Raw genomic sequence first — 23,345 nt, 5'->3', positions numbered from 1 at the left:
TTATGCTATGCCACCACTGTACCACACTATTAAGACAAACAATGGGAGAGAGAGTGTCATGAGAACTGTACAGGTCTGGTGAGAATGAACCCAAGGTAAGAGATGCCCCCACTCAGCATGATGAAGATGTAAACAGACTGGGGGAAATACAGGAGAAGGTCCAAAACACAGTGATAAAATCAGAGTTAATTCAGGGCTACACTGAACTTAGTTGTTGGTATTTCAGTTTCAAATAAGTGTTTTGGTGAGAAGTGGGTAAGGTGGTTTTGTGGGTAGGGTGCTGTGCTAGGACCTGGGGTTTTGTCCAACCCTTATCCAGACATCTTGCATTACACCAAACAACTTTAAACCTTTCCTATAACTTGGGTTTCTCTGAGGCTGCTCCTTCTCAACTTTCCAGTCATGTTGTGGTAACAAGTCCACTGCCACAAAGAAGATATTCAACAGCTGGTGGTGAAGCCCAGGTAAATGCAGAAAACACGACCACCAAACCATTTGTGTGGCAATCTCAGAATTTTTATTCAAACTTCCTTAGGCAGGTACAGATCCACAATGGCTACACATTAAATGCATCATGCTTTGCTCAGTTTAATCACAAGATAAGTGCTCTTGGAGAGAAGGCTGACATGAAAAGGCCCATAGCTTGGAGATACACAAGCACTGCTGCAGTTGTCAGTGCTGCAGCCTGGTGTGTGCACAGGACTGAACAGGAGTGCCAGCAAAACTGCATGTGGGGCCTCGAGAGTTGGAAGGAACACAACCAGCTCCTGCTCTCAGTGAAGGCCCATCCCTCTCTGGTTTCAAAGATAGCAGGATGTGCAGTGTGGAGGACAATGAACGGCAAAACATTACACATTAAAACATGCGTGAGTGAGTGAGTGAGTGAGTGAGTGAGTGAGTGAGTGAGACATACAGCAATCACAGCAGATGAATCCTTTATGGATAACCACACACAGCCAGGGAAATAAAGTGCCTCTAGCAGCCATGCTTTGAAACATTACTGACAAACAAAAGGGGAAAAGGTCATCACCTTTACCTGAAAACAATTGGTATACAGATGAATGCACTAAATACTGAGATAAAACTTCCATTAAGCTCAAGAGACTGGGTATGTGATCATTTTTGATCTTTTTTACAGATATCTGTGTCACAACAACTAACATTGATCTCCCCTGCCCTGTCCCTCCTCTTTGCTGCCCATCTCTCTTCACCTTTCAACTAAGTGGCTGGTGCAGCTGATTCAGCAAAGCCATTTTTATCCTGTCTTCTTCTGAAACAAAAGGCACAAAATATCCCTCAGCGAGTGTTTTCTTCCAATATTTCTTTCATTTGTTCCTTCTGTGCCTTCTGTCTTCAGGCTTCCTTAAAAATGTAATTCCTATTTCTGTCGCAGCATCACCCTTCAGCCTGTCCTGGAGGAAGGAAACTTCTGCTGCTAAGTGAACCTAGAAAGAATCAGGTCTGATCAGTTAAGCAAAGAAATGCCCAGTTTTCCACCCTCCTCCGGTATAATGAGCTTTTTCTCCCTCTTACCACAAGAGGACCCCCTTTCTCAGGTTTCATAGGAAACAGATCTCTAGATCGTTTTAAAATAGCTTTCCCAGCTAAACTAACACAAAGGAACTTTATAAACACTGGAATTTGTATAGCACATTACCCTTCTTCCCAGTGCTTTGCTTTCTTCTGTGACCCTAAACCACATACTTGATGATTTTCTGATCACAGAATTTCCTAGTCATGTACTAAGATTTATACTTTTGTTAATTAGTCTTGTATCAGATACTATAATTCTGAGACTGATGTATATACATAACACTGCAGGGTTGATTTTTTTGTCTCTTGAAATATAAGATATATGCCAAATTTGATATTCACAGAAACATAAAGCAGCCCGAAAGTAATCTCCCTGAAGAAGATCTAGAGGTTAGAAATTTTCAAATTATGCCATTTATTTATTTATTTGCAAAAACCTTAAATTTAAGACCAAATTTTGGATTGCCATCTGATACACTTCTAATGCTTTGGTTTTAACATTATACTCATCCACACCTTGTTCTCTCTTTCAGCAGGTACCACGGTAACCTGAGACTATTGATGTATTTATCTTTTTCAATTTTTTCAATTTTTATCAATTTAACTTGATGTATTTGGATGACCATTACTGGCTACAGCTGTGCAGGTAAGTGTGATGGGCTTCAGGAGCAGTGGAGGAACCCAACGTGTCCTTCTGTCTGTCCACTTAAAGTGTTACCTGGCTTCCTGATCCCACCTGGCTTTTGCACCCAAGTCCGCCACTGAACAGACTGAACAGCCAGGTGGGGATAGTGTGGGGGTGAGCTAATCCATGTGCTTCTCTACCTCAGGACCCAGGCTCAGCCTTTGCTTCTTTTATCTAGATATGGACATTTAACCCGAGAGGTTAAACAATACGGTATTTCCTACTTTCATCTGAACAAGTGATCTTGCTTTCCTCTGCTACTGTGAATTAACAAAGAACGGAGAAAACAGATCTGCACTTCCTTACCATTTCCAAGGCACCTCGAATCACCCCACAGAGGAGGTTACAATAGCAAAGTGATGCTCGTTCTGCTGGCAGCTCCTCCACAAAATCCACTAGTGGGTTTTTGTCCAGGATTAAGGAGAATTCATTCCCTGTGGCATTCCTGCAGCTCACACTAGGGGTGACCCCAAGGTACATCTTGAAAGCAACCTGCAAAAGAAAGAAATTCTGCTGCTTAAATGTGTTGCGTGCAAACCAGAGGTGAAACTTGAAAGCAGCATCCTGTAGACCAATTTTACCCTATGAAAACAGGGGGGGGACAGCCAGACAGGCTAGAAATCAAGGTACATTTGTTTCTTCTGTGATCAGCTTGAGCCAGCAATGCAAATCTAGAGCTTTGAGGAAAACAGCAGGGAGCTGTTCTTTGATGTTCCTGCATTTACAACCCCATACAGAGTGGTTTAACTGTTATCACTCGTCTGCTTTGAGTCTGCTTTCAGTCATGTCATACTCCCTTGGGACCATTAGCATCTATATTAGGTCGTTCACTACCTCACCAACTCTTATAATCACAGCTCAAGATCTCTTTCAACTGGCCGAGCGCGTGTTTTTTTTTTTTTTTTTCACTCTGATCTCCATCTGCACTCGCTTAAAAAAAAACCCAAAAAAACCAAAAAACAAAAAAAAAAACCAACAAGAACGAGACTTCCAAGGCTGCAAGCTTATTTGGTTCCACAGAGCTCGCTTTCTTTCCACTCCCGGGGAATGCCGCTAGTGCAGATGTGCAGCATCTGGCGGTGACATCACGGCGTTATCTCGGCAGGGCGTGGGCAGAGAGCGGCGCGCTGCTCCTCCTCGGCACGGCTCTGCCCTGCTGCGCATCGCTGCCGACCCACTGAAACCGCCTGGATTTTCACCTCCTTAGTGAGTATCAGACATGGATGCTTTCCAGACGATCCTGAAGTTCTTTATGAACCGGAAAACCGCTATAGGCTACAGTTTTATGGCGCTGCTGACAATGGGAGGTGAACGTGTGTTTTCTCTTGTTGCTTTCAGATGCCCTTGCAGCAATGAGAACTTCAGGTACGGTTTGGTATTTCTCTTCTCGCCAGCTCTTGTTTTGCTAGTTATTGGATACTTCTTGAACAGCAAGACCTGGAAACTCTTTACAGGCTGCTGGGTGAATCCCAGGAAAATATTCCCCCGAGGGAATGTCTGCCATTTCTTTTACGTCTTTGGCCAAATCACTTTAAACGCTCTGGTAGCCCCAGTGATGTGGCTTTCCGTGGCCTTGCTCAACGGGACTTTTTACGAATGTGCCATGAGTGGCGTGGAAAATCCCGCCTACTTACAAGCAGTTTGCCACAGGAAATCCGAGAAGTGCTTTGAAGAGCTACACAAGGTAGCCTGTGACAAAAGCTCCCTGCCCTTTTCAGAGAGTGACGAACTGAAAAGAACACTTCAAGCACAGTCCCAGGTAAGAAAAATTATAAACAAAGAGCATTATTCAGGTTGTACTCCTGCTGTGATTTATCTGTAGAAGATGCTGATGTCAGATATTATGTTAAAACTGTTGGCTTCCTGTAAATAATGTTTTGGCAGCCTTGCAAAATACAATCAATCCATCTTTTGGTTCAGTTTGAGCTGTTCCATATTTCTTAGGGGTCCCCACCGGTGGCGAGTCAATAAGACCAGAAAACCTAAAAGCTTTCTTCCTGAATGGAGATTTCTCTAAAGACAGAAAAAAAAAACAAACCTTAACAACCCAACTGGATTGTTTCGGAGGCTAAATTAACAGATGTCACCCCACTAAAGGGGTCTGTCCTATTAAAAAATTAATGCCACATTCTCCTATTTTAAATAATTGTGATAACTGTAGGGAAATTTTAGGTCACTAACAGCAGAAAAATACTGGAAAATAAGATTTGTGAAATATCTTTTTACTGTTTACATAGTATATTTCTATTTGTGTTCCTCATTTTCATGCCAAATGTGCGCATATTTTTGTCCTGCTTGGAGGAAGTGAGAAACAATAAAGCAGATCATGCCAAGCTGAGATCTTACTACATTTTACAATATTTGTGCAGTATATTTTCTCTCTCTATTGTAATGCAAATAAATTCAGAAGCAAAAAATCAAAATCGTGGAGACAATAATAAAAACAAAAAGCTACAGAAATGGGAAAACACTGTGGGCCAGCAAGTTTTTGTCAGGGATTGTTTCCATCTGGAACAATTTTCTTTCCAAGAGTTGTTTTTTGTTTTTTTTTCAAGTCCTCATGCAAATAGGACAAAAGCAGCACTGCAGACAAAGCCATTTATTTGATAGTTTTAGAAGGCAACAACAGACTTTAAGTTGTACATATAGGAAATAGCGAAAGACTAGGGATCCAGTTTTAGCATGAGAATATACGAGTTCATTTTCTAAGTTGCAAAAAAGTGAAAAATTGCTAAAAAGAGCAATTTCTCAAATACCCATTAAAGTTGTTAGTCAGTACAAAGTGATTGGGAAAAATAAAGGAAAACTGTAACTATTCTTCCATACCAGTTCCTAAGAATATATGTTTGTCAAGCTTCTCTGTTTCACAGACTTCCCTGAGGAAACTTCTATATTCCATCAGCTAAATACAGATTTTTACTGGTGGTAATTTTTTTTAACATCAGTGCACAAGAGTTCACATGAGAAAGGATGCAGCTCTCCATATCATAACCATTAGAGCATGGGAAATCAGTTCCAGTTCATACAGTCCTCTGAACTCTAGAATATTTGTCCCACACTGGAACTTTTTCCACTGATTGAAAACAAGTATTACTTTTTTACTTTTTGTTTTGGGTTTTTTTCGTATGGGGTTTTTTTTACACATTGCAGTGGAGTAGAGGAGTAAAACTATTGGCTAGGACAGTGGCACAAGGCAGGAAAAATTGTGTTCACACCACTGCTCTCCTTAGAGGAGAACATCCCACAATAACAATTTCAAGAACATTTTTCCACTCTCTCCCCTCCTGAGGAAGTAATTCTGGAAGTAGCTCTTTCTTTTAAAACGTTCTTGGCAGAATTTTGTCAAAATCTGAAGCTGCTACAGAAAAAAGAAGTTGAGTGATGTTGGTTAATTAGTGTAGTTGTTGTGTTGGAGGCTATTTTCTAATAAAAAGAAATCAGAAAACAAGACATCTAACAGTGGCCACAGTTTAAAAGGTTGGTTGATCTGGGACAAAAGTTACTCGCCCTTTTTGGTTTGTAGTTCTTCACAATTCAAAATTAGTAATTCTCGCTGGGTAGTTTTGTGTAGTGCTTTCATGAGTTAGAAGACACTTTACCCTTTACCAAAGAAGACACCAAAAGGAGCATTATTGAGAAGCCTCTGTGCTGATGAACTTTTCAGTTCCCATGTGAATGTCCCATTAATCAATGCCAGCACCGAACGCAAACAAGGTGTGGTCACTTTGTCAGACACTGGTGATTCAAGTAGCATTTTCACTTGGGTCTTTTTAACCTGAAACTGATTTCTTTTGCCTTCCCAGATTTTAGGCTGGTGTGTGATAGTTACCACAGCTCTCCTCTCCCTGCTAACCACTTGCTGTGCCAGTTGCCAGTCAAAAGTCAGCCACCTCCAGCTGATGTTCTGGAGAGTGTACGAGGGGACAGAGAAGGAGCAACTGGAGCAGATTTTCCAGCTGTATGCCACCAAGCTGAGCGAGCGAAACCTGAAGTGCTTTTTTGAAAACAAGGAACCCGAACCCATTTCTCTGCCAGCTTTCCAGGCATGGGAAGATGCTTCCCAGCTCTACTCTTTCAGCAGCAGCAAACAGCATTATAGCACAATTCACAGGCTAGTTGAAGAAGGCCAGAAAGGAATCAGTGAGGAAAGAGAGACAATGCTGGACCTTGCGGACAGAAGGGAAGAACCATAGACCAAGTATATTTTCAGCTTTTTTATATCTTGTTAATATGGCATACTTCTAGTTGGTTTGGTCTCTATATTTTTTCACAATGGCCTATTTCTTCTTCATCATGTTTCCTCCCGGTTAGATACTTGCTCCAAAAGGATGGACTGAAATTATTTCCCTACACAAGTGAAAAGGCTGCAGTACTCCACAGCACCCAGGGTTCATGTGACTGGCTCAGCATCAAGAGCTGACAGCACAAAGAAATGAATAATGGCTTCTACAAGAGAGTTTTAACAATATGCTATGTAAAATGTGCTTGTCCTGTGTAAATCAAGAGACTGTCAACAAGTAAAGTCTTTTTAAGTGTGTGAATATAATAACAAGATACATGTGGCTTTCTGACAGCCCACAGAAAGTACAGGTTTTCTGTCCAGGTCATTTTCAGCCCAGTTGCATGCACAGCCTTGTTTTGAGGCACCAGTGATCCCACAAGGTTTCTCTGTCTTTGGGTATTTTGCCTCTGTAGAACATATCCCTATTATCTGCTCCCAGTCTAGACTTTCTCTTTGTATGGATATAAAGTTCTACTTTCGGGTACTGGGTGCAGCCTATAGTGCTATGTAATGTTGTTGTTTCTGGGCCTGCAGCCAGTGTACAATGAGGGCTTGGAAGGAAATTCCACTTTTAAAGACAAGAAAATATTTTCACAGATGACTGACTTTCATTTTTTTGAATATCCTAGGAAAACTTAGTGTCTGGAGCAAGAAGAACCAGCAGGTGAGGCAACTGTGTCAGTTGACACATTTGTCAGTGCCTCTGATAAATGCATTTCACCCCAGAGCCCTGTGCTTTACCTCACCCACTTGGAATTCATAACATGGCTCTCAGGGTGTTCAGAGTATTTGCAAATGCTGTATAAAAGGAGAACAAACTTACTTTCCCTGGGGTGGCTGGGCAGGCTTTTGTGCAGCATTTTATTGCCAGTCTCTCTGAGTCTGCAAAGAATCATGCACAGTTTTACTGTGCTTGAATCATGCTCTTCTCAACAAACCAGGGTATTCTGCCCAGCTGTTCTCATACTCCGTGGGCTTCTTCAGCAGGTAAAAGCATCTATATACAGACCATTACCCTTTATGAAATAAAACACAAGAGCTAATTCAACTATCTGCTTAGAATTTTCTCCTTATGTTTTCGAGAACTTATGACCTTTGAGACGATGTTTCAAAGTTCTTTTATCCCAGATGACCCACTTAGCAGCACACTTACAACATGTTATATGCTTAAATGAGCCTGCTGCAGCTGAAAGCACAGAGCAACACTGCCAAAATGAAAGTCACAACAGCAGGTGTCTGACACTGTGACTGGCACAGACACCAAGCATTTTCTCCCCAGGATCCTGTCCTGGTATAGCATCTACCTACTCCCAGGCTATGTGACCCTTCCTATTTGTCTGATTTTATCTTTCTTTATGAGAGCTGCCCCAACATCTTCTGTCCAGCCCCATTTCACCACCTCCTTGCATACAAGGGGAGACAACACTCCTAACAGGACAGCCACATTGCCTGGGTCAAACTTCCTTTTCCAAAACTGTCTCTCCACCTCCTTCTTCAGAAAATCAAAGCAAGTAGGGATGCAATGGGGAGGACAGCAAGTAGGTTAATGAGCTGATCAAAGAAATATGGGAAACAAGTGGGTTGATGTAGAGATAAGGTCTCCAGTGTAATATAATAGCTGGGACACAGAGGCACAATCATAGCTGGTAGAGGGAAGGGTAGAAGGGTTTGGTATCCTCTTTTCCCTCAGAAGAAAGCTTAGGGCTCTGCACCTGAGTAGCCTGGGCCATCTGAAATTGCAGCACTTCCCAGCCCTATCTTCTGCTTTATTGTGGAGGGGCAAATCCAAGGTGAATTTCCCCCTCCTCCTCCTTGCCTGTTTCACATTTGCACATTTTTAACTCATGTTGAGAGTATCTCCACCCCCAAGAGCAGCTGCTGAACACAATGTGTGCCTGGAAGGAGCCCATCTCTCACTGATCCTCATTCCCAGGCCTGTGGGACTCTTTTATCTTACCAAAACTCCTGTGACTTCTTGCAACTTCCATATGGATCCTAGAATACATCTATAAAAACAGACTGAAATAACAGCCAGTTTGACCCTATGTTTTCAACTGGAATGTGGGTTTGGCAAATTTAACTAAGGCCTCCAAAGGGCTATTGCAAAAGCTGCTTTCTATAAGCATTGTCCCCAAATTCATCAGCTACCATGGCAGCTCAGAAAGGGACAGACTATGGTCAACACTGTCCAAAACAAACTGGAGAGAGAGGAAAAAAACCCAACAAATAAAACCAAAAAGCAAGATCAACATTTTCTGCTGGAAAATTTTAATTTTGCATTAATTCTGATACTCATCAAAATATGACTGCACAAGAAAACAGGAAACTTCTGTTTAATTCTCTGTGCTCTGTCCCTCAGTTTAGCCATTAAAATTCTCTCAGCTCTTCTTCCACTACACATCTGCTGCTCCATCAAACTTGAAGTCTTTGTTATAAAAATAAAGAATTTTTAACCATGCTAAGCCCTCATATGCTCTCAGTGTAGTTTCAGCTGTACTTTGCATTATGGTATGATGAATCTGTCCAAATTCTATTGTTAAAAATTCCTGTGTAAAAGAGAACTTGCATGGAAACTATGCAAAAGAAGTAGCTGGTTTGCAATGGAGCATCAAATTAAGGCCAAATTGCAAAGCTATAAAGTGAAAATTGTGAAAATGCCTTGCAGGAACAATAATATAACTGCACAAATATGCAATTCAATGAATATAAGCAATTTTTTCTTAAAAACAGGCTATAACTGGATAGCAACTTCTTTAAAACTACCATTTATAGCTTCTCAGAGGTTAAGACAAAGGCCTTTTCAGTCTTTGTGACTCCATAAGGCTAGAAAGTAAAATGAAAGAGGTGTTTTAAAAATTGCATCCCATAAATCTGTCTCATTTTTATCTATGAAATGGAAGAAAAAAGAATATCTGTTTAGACATGTACATAGGCTTGCCACCAAAATGATGCATGTATAAAGAAAAATCTCACTTTTGAAAATGTTATTTGCAACTCTATGACACTATATATTGCTTAATGAGAAAATGAGGTCTATGCAGTCTGAATTAAAAATGTATCACTGCCCTTTTTCAAATTCTCAGCCAGCATTCCATCTCTCTGAAGCAGCAAGAATAAAAACCATTAACATTTTGATGATGCTCAAATACAGTTTAGAATTACTGAAATATTTAGGAAGTCACTATCAGTCCCTCTACGTACTACTGGGGACTTTTCACTACCAAACTTTTCATGCATAAGTCATGATGCCAAGTAAGTAAGTACAGACTGTTAAAAAAAATAAAATCATTGTTTCAGACAGCATAATAGCAAGATTAATGAAGGACCAGAATTAATCTCCTTAAAAGGGAAAAGGCAGCCAAAATAATACTTCTGCTAGCATACTTCTCATTCTTAGTATTTTTTTCAGTCAGTGGTTGGATAGAGGAAGATATATTAAAGGTCTTTCCATCTGTTGCTGATTCCTAACTTCTCTTCTGAACTTTTCTTTACTCTCCACAGTGAAACACTTCAACGTTCTGTTTAATGTCTACCACAGTAGACTGTACTACTTAGCACAGCAACCTGCTTATGCATCTCCCTTTCCCTGCTGAGGTCTGAAAAACAACATTTACCAGCTACAGAAACTCTGCCAGCTTCTGTCAGACCTTCAAACTGGCCAAATGTCAATATACAGGGACCTTGTGTGGCAGCACCTTCCATGACAAGGGGAAGGACTTGTTCTGCAGTTCTGGACAGGGGGGTGACATGGTTGGATTACCCCATCCTTTGTTATCTCCCCCTAGGGAGCTCTCTTCAAAGAGCTCCAGAGATGTTCATTTCCTGCCTCCACAGGGCACAATAAAGCCCACCTCTGCAGCCACTGCTTTTCAGGAACAGATCTATCCTTAGGCACAGCTCTGTTTAATCCAGCAGTGGAGCCTGGGAGCCAGCACCAGCTTGCTGTGCACCAGAGGCTGTGGTCGGGCTGCTTCCACCTATGGCACACACAAACACCTCCTGGTGCTAGAGAAGGTAGCATAAACACCAGATCTAAAACCAGAAGCTGTTCTTTGCAACTCATTTGATCAGATCAATTACATCAAGGTCCTCTGGGGAGAAATTGAATTAAAAATTTGATTTTCTGGGATTACAGAGAAAAATTATCAACCTCATTTCAAAAGTAATCCTCAGTTATACTCAGGTCCAAATTCTGAATCCCATCTTGGACATTATTTCTTCAGCTGGGCTTTGTACTTAATATTCTTCAATTGGTTTTCATTTTTTACCCCAATTGCCAGAAAGCCTACTTTTACTGTTTCATCTCTTTTTTGAATTCAATCCCAACTGTAACCATGCCAAGTCACAAGACCAACATGAGAAATCAGTGAACACCATGGGAACTCAGTTAGAAGGGCTCACTTTGGCTCCTAGTCAAAACTTGTTGGCCCTTCTCCAGGCCAGTATAAGGTAGCAGTAAAGCCCAGGCTTTGCAATCTGAACTAGTGGTGGAAGTTTTAAGCTCCCACTCACTGTCTTAGGTGCACCTTTCCTCTGGTATTTATTTCTTAATCTGGGAAACTGGTTTTGTAGTCCTCATTTTATGGTTTTTTTTTTTGCTTCATCCCTTTCCATTTCCACAGGGAACACCCACAGCCTGATTTTACAGACTTCTTTGCTTTCCAAAGAACTGCAGGATAACAGCTATGTTAACAAGAGGTTTGGCTCTAACTACTTTAATTGCTTAACTGTCATAATTACTTTAACTTTGAACTGGTTTTACTCATCATCAAACAGATTTATACCTCTGAAGAATTAGTGCAGTTAAGTATTTAATCACTTTCTCCTGACTGGGAGCACTCCTACTGAAGAGTTAAGGAGATCATGTAAACAGCTTCATGATCCTGAACTAAAAACTTTTACTAGAGTATTTGCAGTTACTTACGGGGTCACTTTACACATTTTTGTTGGTATGTGTTTCAGACAAATGTGCTTGAAGATTATTTAAAAATTGTTTTGCCAAAGAAGTGTGAAAATGCTGTCCATATCACATTTTGCCTCAGAAATGTTACACTCCTACTACAGAACTCCTTTTAGTTTGCTAAAAATAGTCTTTCAAAGGGACAGTGTGTGCTTTAATGCTTGTTCCATTCTTTCCAAGTAATTTTTTTACTTCTCTTAATAAGTCTCTTTCTAATATGAGCTGCAGAGAAAAAGTGTCTTTTCAATTGTTAATTTCTGACTGTTAATTTCTGTACTTTACTGTTGAATACCCTGTACTTAAGAATGATGGGTCGACTGTAATAATGCATTTATAAAGAAGGGAACTATGAGGAATAAGACCCAGAAAACCAGGTATCTGATATATATGTGAAAATAAAGTACCAACACCACCCGAAGAAGAATGTAAAAGTGAACAAAAATGTGATTTTGCAGCCTGGTATAGTTTTTTTAAATGAGGAAATATATTTTAAAACAGTGATTGAAATGCTGCTTGTCCCATCTGTTTCATTTGGCTGTTTTCACCATTTTCAATGGATCCTCTATCCCAGCTCATCTGCTTACCGGAGGAACTTTGTTACGTATCATTCTTACTTAAATTTCTCTTTGAAATTCCCTGGAATTCTAACTTGCCAATGGGGGCAAAAGTACATCTTTAGAAACCTGTCTCTTTCTTGTCTGACAGAAGTCTGAACAGCTACTTAATCAAAGGGAAATTTCCATCAAAGTAGGTAAAAGTACATGCTCTGATTTTATCTTTTTGACTTTATTATTAGATTTGTGGGCAGTCAGGAAAATGTTCCTCTCATTTTCCTTTCTTACAGCTCTTCTTTGTTACCAGTGAGATTTTTCTTCTTGCAGAAAATCTTGCAGCTTATTCTTAATATTACCATTTTAAAGTAAAAAGATATGTAAGATAATTATGGCGATGATGAGAAGAGTCAAATGGCAGAAGTAAAAATATCAAAGTTTAATGTCTGTATCAGACAGTTAAGACTCATGCTCCTAGGAAGAGAAAAAAGGAAGGGAATATATGATTCTAAGCTAAGACCACTGAATCTGATGATGCTTTAAAAAATGTAAATCTTACTTACCTGCGCAATCACGTCTGCAGTTTCAGAGTAACTACGGCACTTTTTCACAGCCGAACGAGCCAGAAAGTCATCAATCAGCCTAATGCCAATGCTGTATCCCCTAAGGAAGAAACAAGGAAAGCCAACATTTAAAATGGGGAACATCCTTCCACCTGCCATCTCCCTAATGTGTCTCTTGAGCTTCCTCAGCAGAACAACTGCATGAGCCTGAGTGATTTTAATGACAATACATTTTGCTGGTCTACATTCTTCTTCCTACCACATTTTGCAAGCACATTGGGCTTGCTGTTCATGTAGTCATTTAAGGAATCATACATAAGCATGATACTCCTGGCAAGGATTATATGAATTTTGGTCTGTACATTGTCTATACATATAGAAACCAAATCCTGGGAACCCTCATTGCAGCGTTCAGGTGCCAGGGGAACCCATAGGGAATGCACTCACACCTGATCTCTTTCACTTTCTCCCCTTACCTCTTCACCTCATTTTTCACTCTTCCTTTGCAATTACCTGTTTTTCTTTTTTTTCCTAAGGCATTATCTCCCTCCATCTAACTAGCTGACAAATAAATAAATCCAGAAGTTGTTAGTTAACACGTTACCAATAGGTAAGGCTTTATAAAGGGAAGGCCTTGTAACACGACTCCAGCCTGTTATTTAGGCTAAATAGGAGGGAGCTATGGGAGAGTGACTCAACTGGAAGAGGGGTAGAGAGACACAAGAGATGTGAGAGATGTGAGAGAGACAGGAGAGACGCGAGAGACGCGCTGCATGACTGCCACATGTCCACATCATGTCCACATCCTGGTGTATGGTGGTTGGATGACTTGGCTCATTGTGCCTTAAAACTATAAAAACTGATAACCAGATAACTGATAAAAAGGCTGGGTTTTTTTGGCAATAAGAAGCACTCCTTTGTGCCTGCCTGGGGTCCCTACGTTGCTCATTACCACAACACAGGGTTTTGGTACACCACCAACTCCATTTTGAATTTAAAATACCACTATTTTTTTAAAAAACAAATAAAAAAGGGATGGACGATAATAGAATTTTTATAAAACAAATATTCATTCCTAGCTCTGACACATTAACAAAGGTCAATAACTTCTTAGTATGCAAAACAGCTGTGACTCCAACCATTTTCTGAAAAATGGAGAGACTGACACAAATGTTATATAAGAATGGGTACTCAGCTCAGAAATGTTTTCAGGAAATTTTTCATTCCCAGTTATGTGGATGTTGGCAGTGCCTGCTTGTTTGTTGGAGGCCCCACACCCTCAGTGAAGTAGCCTGAACTCAGTGGTTTCTCACTGGTTTGTGTACAACATCATAGAAGACAAACAGTAAGCTGATTACAAGACCAAACAGTGGGTTTGGCAGAGTGAAAACTAAGTTTGCAGTATGCCATGTGTCTAGAAACAATAAAATATCTACTTGTTGCCTAAGTATCAATGTCAATAACACTGGCAAATCAGCATTTAGAAATGTGTGTATTAGTGATTTACGAGACTACTTGGATATCTTTCAACTTTTATGCCTTAGATTTGCAAAGTCAAATTCATAACAGACGGGTAAGCAGCTACTTGGCAACTGCAAAGTGAAAAACACCCTTCTCACTACAGACTATATATATAGAGAGAGAGAAAAATAAGTACACTGTCCCCATCTGTCCCAGGTCTGCTGAGATGTGAGGTTTCTTTGTGAAGCTGGGCTGTTTCATAATCACAGGAAGTAAAGAGCACATTGTTTTAATGAAACCTGTCATTATATTATTAAGTCTTCCTCAAAACAAAAAGATTTTATAAAAACAACTTCAATAATGAAAACATAAGGAACAAAAATCTGTCTCAACATCTTCCAAAACTCCTCTCTAGTAATTTCTACCATGGAGTCATTTAAGAAGCCTGTGCATTTTGTAAATGTATGATTTTCATCAGAACTGAATGAGACATGAATATAAAAAAAATCTGAGGGATGTTATCCCTTATAAGTTTGTGAATAAATTACTAAATTACTTTTCTTTTTCCCAAACAATGATTTATATTTTTTTTCATTTATTCTCATGGATCATTATTAGACTACAGCTAGTTTGCAAACTCTCAGGTTAATAGTAAAATGGTCATGGTATTCTGTCTACTGTGATTGTTGTAAATCCATTTTGCATGTCCACTTTGCCCAGAAGCAAACATTACTTTTCTCCTCCTGTTGCTCAGCATAAACTTCAAAATAGCTCTTAGAAGACAGAATTTTCCTGGCCCCTCTGACACAGAACAGCTCCTTCAGTTTTCCTCCTTGCAAATAGTAAAATGGTCAGTAAAATTCTCTCCACTGTGATTGTTGTAAATCCATTTTGCATGTCCACTTTGCCCAGAAGTATAAGCCGTACTGTTCTGCTAAAGGCCTTACTGTACGTTTTTGTTAACCAGCTAAACAGTTGTTTCTTGATGATTTTCCATTTTGTTGTTATCTTTATGGTAATAAGAGGGTTTGTAAACACTGGATCTTTATTTTCCAAAGAGGTTATCCATGTGAAAATCCACCTTCACTGACCTTTTGTGCTATCTCACTCATTGCTGTAAGGTCTTTTAAAAGTGAGAGGCTCATTTGCCCCTAACCCACTGAGGGCTATATGATATGAAATTTAGGAGATTATATTAATTATTAGCATAACTAAAAGATCAGCAAGGAACAAGTGTAAGCTATGAAAACAATCCTGGCACTTTTCCTCAGAGAATTAAAAAGCTAATTGTTGATCTTAATTCACAAATTAGCATTGTTTCTGTTGACAGAATATTGGACCTTTTCCCTGTCTTCTCTGTAACCATAGACAGAACGCTGTAAATTGAGAAAACAAACAAAAAGCATTGTAAGCAAATAGCATTCTGCATAAAACTGAACATTTAAATCAGTACTTACATTCTATCTAAACAGGCATTGACATCTTCATCTTTTTCATAGTCCTTGCACAGCTGGGCTACCAAAGCCCCATATGTGAGTACAAAAAGTTCTCTGCTCTGTCAGAAAATACGGAAATCGAAAATTAAGCGAACTATAATCCAACTTTTCTATGTTTTGGAGCTGCTGCTCATTAAAAGCAAGCAAAAACAACATTTAAATTAATAAAGAAACTTTTGTCCATGGATACATAATCACTGAAATCAACATTTCAAGCGTGACAGAATCTATATTGACCCTCACTTGAGTTTGTAATGGATTTTGCTTGTTAGAAGTACCATTTTTTGGTATAATCAGAGTTACTATCATCAGTAACTCTTGTATCTTGAGTGTATGTATGCTGGATTGACAAATGCTGTCAAGTGCCATCCAAGAATAATAAAAATCTGCCACAGGAAAAGAGGCAATGAGCTATTAATCCTATGGCAGTAGGCACAATGGTTCACAAAAGTAGGGTTGAGCTGATTCAAATCATTACCTGCTTTCTCCAAAAAAGTAAAAAGTAGACAAAAATCTAGCTCAGAATAATGAAAAAAATATTATTATTGAGCACAACTGTAAAGAATAACAACTAGATGAAGGGGATGGTGAGGATTGCAGCACCTTGCCCAAGGAACATGGAAAGCAGCTGAAGATGCTAAAGGTATATCTCTGCACTGATCCTGTCACAAGCACTACTGTGGGTTCTTCAGCTGTGCAACAGTTTGGAGGAGAGTTTCCTTCTCTTCCTGCCCTGTCAGATCATGTCCATGCACTGCAGAACTGTCTGTGTTTAGCAGAAGTAGAAGCTGGCCTTTAAGTGTGAGATTAGGTTGACTCTTACTAAATTCCTTGGACAGGAATTAATTAAAGCAAGTTCTACAGCCCTGTGGCATGCGGTCAGGCCAGAGCTGTTTTTTTGTCTCTAGCCTGTGGAAAAATAATAGTGAATACCAATAAAAACAATAGAACAAATCACACTAGCAAAGTAAGAACAGCTTGGTGGAAAGATTTCTTCCTACTTCCTCTGCATCGGAAGTTTGGAGTTTAATTAGTGTTGATGTTTTAGCAAGCTACTGTTCAAAATCTTAAGCAGAACCATTTTCCAAACTTATTTTACTGATAACTCCTGTTTAAAATTATATTGTATCCTTGGCCAAATTCTCAGTAACTAGTTTTCAATGGAGTAAATGGATGTCATACAGGTCCTGTATTGTATTGTTATTATTGTTCAGCAAAAAGTCTCTGTTGCAACAAGAAAATTATCTCAGAGAAACTTAAGCATAATATATCAATGCAATACAATTTATCATTTTATTATTTATTTTCCAGTGGAGACCACTGTCCTCTTTTCAGAAACTGAAACAATATTGTCTTAAAGCCTTCTGGAATTTTTTCACTGCCCAGTTCCTGTCAAAAATCACGATCCACCTAACAGAAATCCCTAAGGCTCTAAACTCTAAACTGAAGAAAAGTTTGTGTGGAATCGAACCACCCAAGCATAGACAAGAGATCTCCCTCTCTCTGTGTTTCATTGAATGACTATCTAACCACAGAGGTACATAAATTTACCAGGCATTTATATCTTAGACTATAAACACTTGAAGCACTTACTTTGTGCCCCTCTTTCCCAAGCCTGTACAGAATCCCAGCATTAGGAATAGTAGCCATAAATGCTGCTAGTAGCTCTGCTCTTGTACCAACAATCTTATCCCTATACTTTCAATACTTTCAGATTGTTCAGAAATAGGAGTGTATAAAATGCATCAATAAAATAATAGGTTATTCTTACTCCATGCACAATTTTAATAACACATCTCAAAAATGTCTTACTATTTTGTGGTTCTCCTGCTTTCTTCCTGGTGACCGAGACATGTTACTTGTGTAACTCCTGATGTATTTGATTGTCAGTTTATATTTTTTCTTTCTCAAGCAGCATAGTTTTCTCTCAATCCTCTTTCTCTTCTCTTTTCTCCTCTGTGCTCTTCTGTCTTTTGCATGAGATGTGTTTGCTGCAGTCTGTAATGCTGCTGATGCTCCTCCTATTCCCTGCGTGCACCGAGCCCTTTGCGAGGAATCTGACTGGCAAGAGATCTGCCACTGTCCACTACGTAAATAATCACTCTGTCCATAGGAACAGTTTGTAATCACAAACACAGCTAACAGACATGTCAAACAGGACAGGTCTTACATTTTTAGGGACAGTAAATTTATTCTTTTGTTTGTATCAGGCTTTGGTGCTTGGAGAGCTAACAAAATCTGCTCTGAAGAATAAAAACACAATTGCAAGACACCGCTGTACAAGGGAAATAAAAATTGATTGTTTTCAATCTAAAGAAGCTATAGTCTTCTGACAACTCTGACTGCTGTAGTCTGGGGAGTTAATGTCTGCCTAAGCTGGGGAAGTGTGGCTTTTAAGGCACTGCTACCACCATGTTTATGTAAAGTTGCCAGGGTAGATTGAGAAAACTCAGCTTCCCAGAGGAATAAATTCTGTACCTGTACAGCTGCCAGCTTGTGCAAATGGCACTTTGACTAACAACGTTTCTAGGGGGTATTCTATCATTCTTAACCTGCTATAGCCCCTATCTCTTAATATCCTTGCAATGAACATCCAGGCTCAGTTAATCTGTTTTCCCCTGTGCTAAATTTGGCCTACATGGTGTCTTTGATTTGCAGTGAACTTCGACTGTGGTCACTGGTGAATTTAGAAATTAATCAGGTAGTTGTCATTTCTTATAGGACTTACCTGCACATACGTTCCAACTAAGTCCTCTCAGGAAAGGAAGTTAAAATATACAGCCTCCTCTGAATGCCATGCTGTTATTAAATTTGTTAATCAATAGATCCAGTACTAGATTAAAATTACAGGTATTTACTACTACAGACACACAGAAAGCATTCACATGCAAATAATTTGGGATAAGAAAGATTAATTTACTTTAAAAAATAGTAGTTTAAAGTTATGACACAATTCAACAAGGAAAAATAAGACAGATAAAAAGATTTTCTGCTTTTTCTGTGTAGAGCTCAGTCATTCTAACTGCTTTTATTTTACACAGAATGAACTTGTATTAAGAATTTTACAATGTAATAGCCTCTTCCATTTTTTTTTTTTTTCAGGTGCTCTTCTGACCCTGGAAAACCTGATTCCATTTTAAAAGTGAAACTATTGTAGGTACTTCTCATATATAAATTTAAACTAATTTTAAAAGTCAGGCATTACAATTCTCTAGATAGTTACTTTCATTTCTAAATTGAGTCTGAGATGGGTTTGTTTCTCTGACTGTCTCCAACTGGTGACAAGCACAAAATATGATTCACATTGCAAGAGTAATCCCATATTCCACAAGAAAGTGTACTACATTACGTTAAAAAAAAAAAACAAAAACAAACCCTTAGCAACCTGTAAAAGATTATAACTAGCACAATTTAACTTCAATGAACCCACCACAAAGCACTTAAGACTACTTACAAATGAGCTCAATTTTATTTATCCGGTTCAGAATATATATGGATGAATTACTTCAGCCTGCATTATTAATACCATAATCACGAGGGAACTCTGTGCACCAGACAGTGCAATGTATGGCAGGGACATGTCAATATCCTTTGGAAAATGCATACATGCCCATGTGTACACAAGTAAATTCACACATCTATTGCTATGTATTCAGTCAAAAGTACTACATTTCAAAAGGTTTGCACATTTTTGTGAAAATGAAGCTGAAATGGTGAGTCCAAATAAACAATGGCTCCAGTGAGGGAAACAAGTCCTTGGTGCACTGTCTTGTAGCCCTGTGAAAAGAGTAGAGGGAGGCACACATCTGGCACCTATTTTAATCCTGAGCATATACTTCTTAGTAGTAATCCAAGGCAACTGGAATACTGAGAAAGTTAGAATCACTCTCCACCTCCCTTTCTGTCCTGTTATTCAGGAGAGAAATTTAGCCTTCTGCCACAAGGTCAGTCTTCACAGTGCTTGAGCATTAGACTACACCAGCCCTCTTCATTCCCATCAAACTAAAAAACAAAAAACCAATCACAAAATATATCCCAAGATATATTTTATATATACAAAATATATATACAAAATATATCTCAAAGATCAAAAGCACAAATAAAAGTGTGCACCAGCACCCTGTCTCTTGCCATGGACTGGCTATTATGGGAAAGCTGACACTGTAGAGGTAAGTACATGATAAGTGCAACAGAGAAGTAAATAATAAATTAGATATTGTCTAATTAGAAAGCCTAAAAAAAAAAAAAAAGGGAACAAATTATTTGAGCCAAAACAAGAATGCATTAACCACAAAAGGTGAGTGTCCAAATTAGTAAAATACAGGGTCAAGCTTTTATCTGCTTTGCAATTTCTAGATGGATAGATCTTGTATTAAATATTCTCTAATAGAAAATAGAAATCTTTCAAATCAAGAAGGTAGGTGTTAAGGGTTTGAAGCTATGTGAAGAAAAGAAGTTGAACACAGGTTTCTCATATCACACATGAGTGCTTTCACTAAAAGTCCAGTGTGGCTGCTGCTCTGACCATGTTTCCAAATAAAGCAATGCTATTGCTGTCACTTTGCTGTAGTGCCCTGCCCAGGAAGCATTCTCAGTTTGACGTGCTGAAACTTCCTTGGTTAGGTTATGTTTCTCAAGAGGGTGTTTTGAGATTTGAGTGCCTCCTTTCTGCTCTCTGCAGGAACCTAAAATCTCATAAATTTGCCTATAAAGCACAGCTGAATTCTGAAGTGAAATTATGTAAGTTTTTAAAAAATCATTAACAGATTTCTAGTCTTCCCTTAACGTAAAGCTTATCATTTTTTTTTTCAGTGCTTGTACTGGTCATGGGGACAGGAACTTCTCCAAAGGCCAAAGAGACCATGAAAATGACTTGGCAGCCTGCATCCAGACTGTGACCTGGCAGATCACAGGACATGGGCAGTGGACCCCTCCACTCCCACAGGAAATCTGTCATGCAGGTACTTTCATACCATGCTTTCTAAAAGGCACAGGTGGGCTCAACTTCCATGCAAAATAGAACTCAAAATGCAGGTAGAGGAGCCACAGAACACTGGCTTTTTGACTGCTAACTGATGAAAACACGTGTACAGGACCAGAAAGACCAGGAGTCAGTCACTTCCTCCAAACTTCAGATGGAAAATAGAAGGTCACTTCCCTCTTACTCCCTACCCATCCCTGGCCATTAGACAACAAAATCCTGGTCTTTTTTTGTTCCAATAAATATAAAAATCCTCTTTGTGGCAAAACTAAACTCAGCTGGTGGAACTATGGCAGGAAAGCTGGAGAACACAGCTTCTTGGCAACACAGTCACATCTCATTACTAATAATAATAGCTTAGGAAGAAAGAGATGAGTGAATGAGTTTTTACTAGATCAGGTGGAGAAGGGAGCTGAAACCAATCTCTCTATTCTGCCATGATAGTTTTGTTTCAATAAAAAGGAGAACAAAAACTGTTTGCTGTGTATGGGAAGGTGAAATCTGTATTCCAGTAACCATGTTTTGAAAGAAATGACAAATGATTCTGACTTCTTAAAAACAATATAAAAATCTCTCTTTCTCATAAGTGAGGTTATTGGCAGTGACTTCAGGTTGACAGAGTCCTGCAATATGAAAAGCAAAACCATGACTAAGGTTTGTTCATGGATCCTATTTGCCTTGGATGTCGGCTATAAGCATCCTTTTGCCTCACAGGCCAGCCTGCTGTCACCTCAGATAGTGGTATTTTGGATTGTATCCAGTTCTAACCCTTCCTGGGAATTGGATGAAGAGCCTAAATGTCTATCTCAGGACCCTGGGTTCCTCTGCAAAGGCAACTACTTAAAGGTTTGATGTGCCACCCAAGCTCTTAATTGGATCCAACCCTGTAATTTGTTCCGTAATAGGATGACCCAGCAGGATCATTTACGGCAGAGCATGAAAGCAAATGCCAAAGAATGAAAATGCAAAAGTACAAAGTTGCTGTATTGATTGTATAAATTGCCTCATTCAACAGCCTTAGGCTGACTATTAATATTTCAGTGTTGGGTACCACTTCAGTTTCACATCTAATGTGTTTCTTGAGTAAACAAGGGATGCTTGGGAGAGCCTTCCTCCCTTATAAACAAAATAAGACACAGGTTCCAAAAGAAATATCAGAAGGAATCAATCAGTGATTTTAAAATGAACTGAGGCATAATGGAAGACTTTTATTAAATAATTTTGTAATAGTCTGAAAAGTTTATTTCACTGATTTTTTTTCAAATATAATGTCACTTGTACCAAGAAAAGTTACTGGAGATCATGTGACACTGAAAGAAAATGAAGGTTTAAAATGGCAATATTCAGACAGCTCAGAGATTTCATTGTGCTATTACTCTGTCAAAACAACTAAGAAGAAGTTCTAAAAAATCTGTGACAAAGTGCTGCTGGATGCTTTAGCATGCTTCTGTACTGCTTTTAATTTTGTGTAACAGCATGTCATTGTTTGAGAGCCAGTTGCCAGCAAGGATCTCTTTCTCAGACAGTGACTGGGGATGAGACAAGCAGGCATCCATCCTAACAGCACACTGGAGGAACAGGGTCCTGCCCAGCAAACAATCAAGGCATGTATGACTTGCCATCCCTGTGTACAACAGCTAAGAGAGTGTCTCTGCCATCCAAGCAGACACCATGGGTACTAAAACCACTGCTCGAGATCAAATATGTTATTAGCAACCCTCTCTGCAAGGGGAGAGAAGATGCTATGCAGACACTATTATATCACACAACCAAGTCCACACATGCTGAAGATAGACATCTGTAATGGGAAGGCAAATTTGCCCATAAACTTTCTGGCTAACTTTTTCTTTTTTCTTTTATTGGTAAGGATGTTTATATAACAAACTGTCAGACTTTCCAGTACTTAAACATAAGTATTTGCATATTCAGATCAGCCTAGGTAATGCAATCCATAGAACCACTGCATAGCATGACCATAGGAAAAGTGTGATCCAGACAAAATTATAATGAGTGAAATGTTTCCATTTTTTTCAGACCCCTGCTTAAGGCTTCATTTGTAAGACATGCTCAGAGCCCAGGTCATATATCCTAATATCCAGAAGCCAGCTATGGAAATGCTTAACTGAAATTTTTTTATGTCTATCTATGGAATAGGACTAACTATACTTGCAGAAAATCCTAAAACTTGTAATCACAAGCACTCTATGTAAGTACCAGCTGGCTTGACATTTTGTGAAGTGAATACCAGATTACATACATATTACAAAAACCAAACCAAATAAAAAAAAAAAACAAACAAAACTACAAACAACAAGCCCCCCCACCGAAGAAAAACCACAAACAAAAAACCCCAACCGACTTTCCAAAGGAAACATTCAGCACTGTCAGGAAAAGAGACATGGCAGCTTCTTGCCACCTACAGGTGAAATACTAAAATCCTCATGATCCAGCAGCTAACTACTTCTCAGACTCCAGTGTTCAGACAATGAATTGCTGCAGAACTGACATCAAATGCAAACAGCACTGGGATTCCAATTCCACATTGTGCAACTTACGGAATATCTTATAAGTTTATTTTAAAGTGGAGGCATTCATTTTTTTTAAACCAGTCCATTTGCCAAGGATTTGCTTGGATAATCTTTTATGAAGAATAGCTGGAAGGCTCCTTTTTGTTTTTTTCCTAGTTTCATGCCATGTTTCTGTTAATTACTGTTGATTAGCAAGCAGCTTGGCAACTAACCCTGACAGGTTAGCCATCAGTTTGATAGAACTGCAGTGATCCAAAAGGTAGGGGGAATTTATTGTTAATTTCAGACAATTAGCAAGGGGCTGG

General features: G+C 39.2%; 2 protein-coding genes across 4 annotated transcripts; one reads left to right on the top strand and one right to left on the bottom strand.

Moving 5' to 3' along the window:
• Window positions 1–649: 649 nt before the first annotated feature.
• Window positions 650–17,490, bottom strand: TRAPPC3L (trafficking protein particle complex subunit 3L). The gene is made up of 5 exons (XM_005518295.3): window positions 17,344–17,490; window positions 15,493–15,590; window positions 12,575–12,674; window positions 2,525–2,710; window positions 650–1,445 (listed from the first exon to the last, which is right to left on the bottom strand). Exons 1-5 carry the CDS (start codon window positions 17,383–17,385, stop codon window positions 1,326–1,328), a joined length of 546 nt encoding a protein of 181 aa, XP_005518352.2. The 5' UTR covers window positions 17,386–17,490; the 3' UTR covers window positions 650–1,325.
• Window positions 3,283–21,643, top strand: CALHM5 (calcium homeostasis modulator family member 5). Of its 3 annotated transcripts, XR_015772168.1 has the most exons (6): window positions 3,283–3,977; window positions 6,022–6,416; window positions 16,843–17,068; window positions 18,634–18,684; window positions 20,344–20,492; window positions 21,227–21,643. XR_015772168.1 is itself a non-coding variant. In XM_005518294.3 (2 exons), the coding sequence occupies exons 1-2, from the start codon at window positions 3,438–3,440 to the stop codon at window positions 6,409–6,411; spliced, it is 930 nt and encodes a 309-aa protein (XP_005518351.1). In that variant the 5' UTR covers window positions 3,285–3,437; the 3' UTR covers window positions 6,412–12,148. The 3 variants fall into 3 exon arrangements, 1 of the variants encoding a protein (XP_005518351.1); XR_001332329.2 differs by lacking the exon at window positions 16,843–17,068 and having other exon boundaries at window positions 21,227–21,640; XM_005518294.3 differs by lacking the exons at window positions 16,843–17,068; window positions 18,634–18,684; window positions 20,344–20,492; window positions 21,227–21,643 and having other exon boundaries at window positions 3,285–3,977; window positions 6,022–12,148.
• Window positions 21,644–23,345: the final 1,702 nt, after the last annotated feature.

This window comes from Pseudopodoces humilis, chromosome 3 (assembly GCF_049639895.1).
Source record: "Pseudopodoces humilis isolate 2021_Gansu_Grassland_sample_001 chromosome 3, ASM4963989v1, whole genome shotgun sequence".
Taxonomy (NCBI): domain Eukaryota; kingdom Metazoa; phylum Chordata; class Aves; order Passeriformes; family Paridae; genus Pseudopodoces; species Pseudopodoces humilis.
This window is presented reverse-complemented; position numbering and strand designations above follow the sequence as displayed.